The sequence below is a fragment of the Cephus cinctus genome, unplaced genomic scaffold (assembly GCF_000341935.2).
Source record: "Cephus cinctus unplaced genomic scaffold, Ccin1 Ccin1_scaffold2579, whole genome shotgun sequence".
NCBI classification, from domain to species: domain Eukaryota; kingdom Metazoa; phylum Arthropoda; class Insecta; order Hymenoptera; family Cephidae; genus Cephus; species Cephus cinctus.
In genome coordinates this window covers 84671-91304 of record NW_014334302.1, presented here as the reverse complement: position 1 = coordinate 91304, position 6634 = coordinate 84671, and the positions used below count along the sequence as shown (strand labels likewise).

At 45.4% G+C, this 6634-nt stretch overlaps 1 protein-coding gene across 6 annotated transcripts in view; it reads right to left on the bottom strand.

Moving 5' to 3' along the window:
• Positions 1 to 3369: 3369 nt before the first annotated feature.
• The window catches only part of LOC107274258 (WD repeat-containing protein 47), a 35895-nt gene continuing 32630 nt past the window's right edge, over positions 3370 to 6634 (bottom strand). For 4 of the 6 annotated variants that reach the window (XM_015753222.2, XM_015753221.2, XM_015753223.2 and 1 more), the window contains 4 exons: positions 5956 to 6125; positions 5480 to 5787; positions 4965 to 5187; positions 3370 to 4863 (listed from right to left, as the gene is read on the bottom strand). In XM_015753222.2, coding sequence (XP_015608708.2) covers positions 4718 to 4863; positions 4965 to 5187; positions 5480 to 5787; positions 5956 to 6125 — 847 coding nt within the window. In that variant the 3' untranslated portion in view covers positions 3370 to 4717. The remainder of the gene's footprint in view (positions 4864 to 4964; positions 5188 to 5479; positions 5788 to 5955; positions 6126 to 6634) is intronic. The other 2 variants (XM_015753225.2, XM_015753228.2) reach the window with 1 other exon arrangement.

Sequence of the window (6634 nt, the reverse complement as noted above, 5' to 3'; positions counted from 1 at the left end):
ATAGTAGATTGACTATTGTGTTTTAAAAAAATTAAAGGACAACAGGGAGTAGAGAGAGAGAGAGAGAGAGAGAGAGAGAGAGAGAGAGAGAGAGAGAGAGAGCGAAAAGGAGCATCGGAAGCTTAAAAAGATGGCAGGAGGATCGTCTTAACCGCCGAGGAAAACGAAGAACGAAAAGAGTGAAACGCAGACGCAGAGGGTTCTAATGCGAGCGAGCCGCCAGCAGTAGGAGCTGACGTAAGGCGTGATCTATCTAGCGAGCTATATATGCGTTTCTCGAAAGTGCTTTGCGCGAAGGCCCACATTAGACAATTAAATCTTTTTAATCGTTCGGGTAATTGTTCCGAATTAGAGATCCTGTCCATCCGCGAGCGAACGTGCTCCCTGATTATCATTCGTGTGCGTGTGCGTGTGCGGGAGGCTGCGAAGCGGAGAGGAGCGTCGAGGGAGCACTTAGCCAGAATACGCCAGTGATTATTGCCCGTGATAATGATCGAGTCGCTGCAGTTGTCTATGGCGTGATTGCAGGTCGCAAGATCCTTAGGCCATGCGAGGGTGGTTATTAGGGGCAACCGGTTCCATCTTCGAACGCATGGAACCCTCCGCTGACGAGACACTCTCTGCATCGGACACTGTTCCTCAAATATCCTCCACGTCTCCTCCACGTCTCCTCCACGTCTCCTCCACGTCTCCTCCACGTCTCCTCCACGTCTCCTCCCCGTCTCCTCCTAGCTCCACCGTTCACAACTCCCTCGGCCACTTTCATCGCTTTCAATCATTTTTCCACTTCCTCTTCGTGATAGTCATCAAAGTCATTCTTCTGCGGAACCATGCTGATTGTTCTTCGTGGTCTCCTTTGACCATTCCGAATGGACTATCATGGCTACGACCCTTCGCGACACGCTTCTCTTAAAGTTCATTCGTCGGATCGCTCGATGCACCCCCAAGAGACAATATAATGGACCACAATCAAGAGTGAGCGATTAAAAGTAGATTTTAATTGACTGAGAAGCGCCTTGAGAGACGACCAGAAAGAGTGAGGGGTGGGGGTGGGGGAGGGAGGAGAGACAGAGATGAAAGACTCACTCGCACTTCCATGGTCCGGTACCTTGGCAATAAATCTTTCTAACATGTAAGTAGTAACTAGTAACCGATTCATATTTATACGACTGTTGTGAGATATTAGCTATTATAAAGAGTTATAGCCTGACCCTCTCACTACGGGGTAGGAAATAGGAATGACTGTGATCGCGTGTTATGAATTATGCTGCGAAACCCGCTCGTTTCATTTCTCGAATTAGGTATTAGGTAGTAGGTAGTAGGTAGTAGGTAGTAGGTAGTAGGTATTAGAAATTAGGAATTAGGAATTAGGAATTAGGTATTATAATGATAAACGGGACCCCTTGTGCCTTCAGGAGGAGCCCAGTACCTCGAGTGAATTTCTTCCTACCTAAACATATCCCTTCTCAGCTCGATCTCTTGCAAGACTAGGTCATGATCCCCAGAGAAGTTTACGCACAACTTATAGGAGATACGGCTGCCATCGAGAATGAACTGTGGCGCCGAAAAGGAAACTTCTCGGAGCTCACGCAAAGGTGCATAAAGCGCATCTAGCCTGATATTCGAGGCTACTCGAAGACTCTCGGTTATTCGATCAAATCGGCCGGCGGGCCACTCTGGTTTTGACTTTGGTAAGGGCTCGCAACAGCTGTCAGGTTCTAAAATTCTTTAAACTTCTTCCATCGCAACTTTTCAGGGCTCCGCATATCGTCGCTACTATCTTCCTGTCGCCAACGTCGTCATTTTCCCGTCATGTTGTACATTCGAATTCCCTCAAAATTAAACTCGCTTCGACGCATTTTATTTGGGCATGACGGTCATTATGTCTTTTGGCGGGCCCCCGGGACGACCCTGACTCGATGATTACGATTTTGGGCCCCAAGTCCCGGACTGGAAATCCTCTTAAACGCCAAATTATACGTATGCTAAGTGGCGCGATTTAAATTATTATCATCTCCCTTGAACCCAAATCCTCTTCCGAGAAAGATTATAAGATCGTTTTGCGTCCCTCTTTTCTCATTTGAATGTGATTTGAACTGGCAGTGGTGCACAGTGACATACACGGTCTTTCATTTTTCTTCATTAGATCAAAGTGTCTTCGGCTCTTGATTAATTCACCAGGCAGATCTTTCATATACGCTTGAAGTAAATCAAGTCAGCCAAAATTTATCTTCCTCGATGATCATCTTGTCGGTAGTTGACGTTCGGAATACGAGAAAATGATCCAGGATCTTCAGGCTGTCTGAAATGAGAAATGAGAGTCACTGGTCAAATGATAGCGTATTATGAAACAAAGCGTGCGCGTTAGCCCTATTGGAGGTGGTTCCAGTAATAAGTCGTTAATTTGAATGCGCGTGTGATGAATTATTTAGGGAACGATTATCTTAATATACCTATTCACCTACTCGGTCGACTTCACCTCTCGATTGCTCACCTATACCTACGTACTCGCTCTCTGCTCTTATTTTTGACAAGGGAGGCGTCGAGGCGCATCAGGACGCATGCGCCCTGGAAAGAGAGCTAACTGTCGCAGTTGCATTTCCGGCTAAACTTTGAAGTACACTGACAAGAGAGCAGAAGGACACGTGTAACGAACAGTGACACTTGTTTTCCTGCTGGGAAATATATATCTGACGTTAAAAAAGCCCGCCCTGATTGACCATTAGTTATACTGTTGTGCTCGTAAAATTCCGAGAGTGGCATCAGTCCGAATGTTTCAAGCTCATCGTGAGAGAGGAGCATATGGTCTCTCGACGCTTCAACCCTGTTATAAGAAAGGGGCCAGCACCTCGGGGAAGGAAGATCGTCGAAAGCATTCCTGAAGTCTTTGCGGCGGGCAGACAGCCAGTTCCCTGCCGGTGTCCAGCCAAAGATGGACCAACAGAAAGGAACTGCGGTGATTTCGGAATTCTCTGGGTGGGAGGCTGCGCGAGACGTGTCCTCAGGCCCTAAATCTCTCGAATACTTGTGTTGACCATCACGGATTCGGTCAGGCCCCTATCAATTTCTCCATTCATCCGGATTATTATAATTGCCGTTTATTTGGGCACCGTCCTCATAGCTCGAAGCTAACTGCGAAGAGGAACGCTGAATTACGTGGAATTCCGGCCGCAGTCCTCGAACGCTTCATTAGTTCACTCATTCTAGGCAAGAGGAACTCACTGTTCTAGCGATTGCCAACAGACGCAATCAAGAAAGAGGTGTGAAGCTGTTCGTAGTACCTGCGATCAGTCGGACGCGGAAAAAGAGAATGATGTGGAACCGCAGGTACCATCTTTAACAATGAACAACGGACGACAACAATTCGTATTTCTTTAAATGACATATTTATTGTTTAAATTAAAACTAGCAGTGTTATATGTATCTACAGGGAAAGTACAAAGATCTAAGTTTTAATGCGGCAATAACAATAATAATATCATATAAATTTTTTTTCTCTCTCGTAATAGACATACGTAAGAAAGTAGTAAGTGATAGAAGCAAAACTTTTTATACTTTTCTTTTTTATATTTATTCTCTACCGCACATGAGTTGGTCGCAAAAAAAGGAGACTCGAGGGAGGTAAATGCGGCCGAGCGTAGAAATAAAAAAATAAACGTAAATCATAAAGAGCAACTACCGACGGAAGGCACGACAAAATTCTTAATACAAGCAGATCTTCAGATTTCAAATATCATTGGCTCCTTGAGACTTAATATCCACACAAACGATTTCTCGCCGTGACATGGTGGATCGCGCACAATTATACCGGGTGTGTACGAGAAAAGGTTCAAGCATCGATTTCACTTACGTCTAATTAGCAACGTTACTTCTCATGGTATTATCCTTAAAAAGTATAATTCGTTCCCGCAGTCGTCTTACGCATCCACTTATGTATTCTTGCCAATTCAACGCAATACAGAAATTTCGATGCAACGTAACGTAGCGGTACCGTTACGTAACGCAGTACCAAAAGTGACGTGCCACAAAGACACAAGAGAGTATGGAAAGTTAGGGATTTGTGCCTTTGTATCGACTGTACACGAATAACTCTTCTTTTCGTAAAAGTGATATTAATTCTAATATAACGTATTTACAATACAGTATTCAGGAGTTACACTGACACACATACAAAAGGGAGAAATAACTCAAGTTTATCATATCTCATGCAGGACTGCATTGACGTAACAATGATAATATCTGGCCGTTCACGTCTTGTATCAATATATTTTATGTACGTTAAATTTTGAGTGTTCTTCGAGGTCTTCGCGGCAAGTTTACGGAAATGAGCCATCTTGCTAATCTCCATAAAAGCTATGACCACCCTCCACCCCCCGGACCTCCTCCTACACTTATTTTACCTTTCTCTAGTCATTATCATTATTTTTATCGCCGTTAAGTATTTTAAGCAAAATTTTCAACCGGCAGTCTTATATTTCTCGTTGGAATAACGCAACGATTCTTTCAGTTTCATCGGGTGTGTCGGACTGCGCAGCGTAAGTCTACGTTAGAACGTTGGCAAAACTTAAAAGGTTTAATTGGTCATGGTTACGTATGCAAGTCTATGTTAAACAAAAATTGTTCTTCCAATAAAAAAAAAAAGGACTGGATCTGAACCTCAGCCACTTTCAATTGGCCAAGACAACTTTGTGATGAACGAATATTCCGCAAACTTTGGTTAAACCGGCGGTAAGGCCCAGAGAGTCGCCGTCTTGTCGGCCGACGTGCTCAGGAATGAGAACTCTGTTGGATGCCAACGGCCGGAAATTACTTTGTCCTGGTGCTGAGCAACAACGACGCTTGGTAGAGGCATCGTCAAGTCACCTGCGAAAATTAAAGAGCGAATTTGCATGAGGCTTTAGTGCCAAAGACTCTCGGCAATTCTAATTGGAGAAATCCTTTTGGACTTGAAGTGGAACCCCAACCTTGCAAATCCGTGAGTACGAGTTTGTTGTCGTAGCCGGCGGTGAGTAGATAGTAAGCGGATGGAGAAAAGCGAATACTTCTGATGTCAGCGGCGTGAGGCTTGAAGCATTGGACGGTCCTACCACCGCGAATGTCGAAGAGAACGCAGCTGCTGTCCTCGTGACCCGAGACCAGGAGCCTTCCGGAAGGATCCACGCAAAGGGCTGCTACAGGGCTCCCGACCTGTAACGGAATTAAATGCTACTCAGAGACACGTAGGTACAATTGGATTCCATTTTCAGTCTTGATCATAGGCGTCCGATAAAGTTTCGCATGTCTTGGTATGCAAAAGGTCGTGACAAGATGAAAGATCGAAGAACGACGCGTGTGTTAAATGGAAGGAAAGCTTATCGGACGAGAAGAGAAAAAGAAAAATAAAAAGAAAAAGAAAAAGAACATGAAAACGGAAAAGATAAGGGCAAGAAAATGCCGTGAGTAAAAGAGTTTCTTAAGAAAAATGAATGTCTCGGAATACCTTGCTGCCAGGTACCGTTGCTGGTGTGACCATGTTAACGCAACCCCTCGTCCTGAGATCCCAAAATCTGACGGTCTTATCCTGAGAGCCGCTGACGAACATCGCACCGCCCCAATTGTAGAGCGTGAGAACGTGTCCGCTGTGTCCACTGAGGGCTTGGAAAGGCGTAGACGTCCTGCAGTCCGTCACGTAGATCTTGCAATCGCCGGCACCTCCGCTGATCAGGAGGCTCGACTTATTCGAGGTGTCCTCGAGGAAGCAGAGGTCGCGCACAGTTCCATCGTGCATGGTCAGATCCACATCATCGCCTGCGTCGAAAGGAAATTTATTATATTAAAAAAAAATAAAAAAAATAAAAAAAAAAAGACGCGGCTCAACGGGATCATTAATAATGATGGCCATTTCGACATCCGAGTGGGATTCATTCTCTCCTGTTACTCGTGTTATCGCGTCAGTCTGGTTGCACGTGTAGTTACCTTCAAGGTTCGAAGTGCATGCGTTGAATCGCATCAGTTTGACTGTCTTGTCGTTGCTTCCGGTGGCCATGAGTTGTCCATCCGGAGTCCAGGCTAGACAGTAAATCGAACCCTTGTGGTGTTTTGTTCTCTTGAAGAGAACCGTGGGTTGGTAGGTCTGGTGATCCTCCCTGATCGAAGAGAATATCGTTAATATCCTTGACCAGAAGATACGAACGACGAGGAACACGCAACTAGGGAGGGGAATGATCCTGGCAGTGTCGGAACACCCTTGCCTCTCGGGATTGCCTTCTCGTTCCCAGGCATCGTTTCTCCTACGGTCCTAATTAAATGACTGCCGAGGACCAATCACCGATCGGGAAGCTGAGAGGAAGTGGCGAAACTACAAATGCGCAAAGCAGAGAAGAATGAAACGAGTGCAGCTCGCATCGTCCGCGCATCGTACACACTTTCTCATAAAAGTTTGTGCAGATGTAATTAGAAAAGATTTTCCCAGCGCAGCTTGTCTTCTCCTGCCTTCACTGTCTACGCAAGATTGCACTCTGGAGGAGTTTCACTTTTCCATATGTATTTTGTGCTTTATTCAATGAAGCTGGAGATCCGCGACTTGTCATTTGCCAAAAGATGATGATCTCTCATTATTGTCCTTGTTATCGAGGCCCCCCCCCCCCCCCCCCCC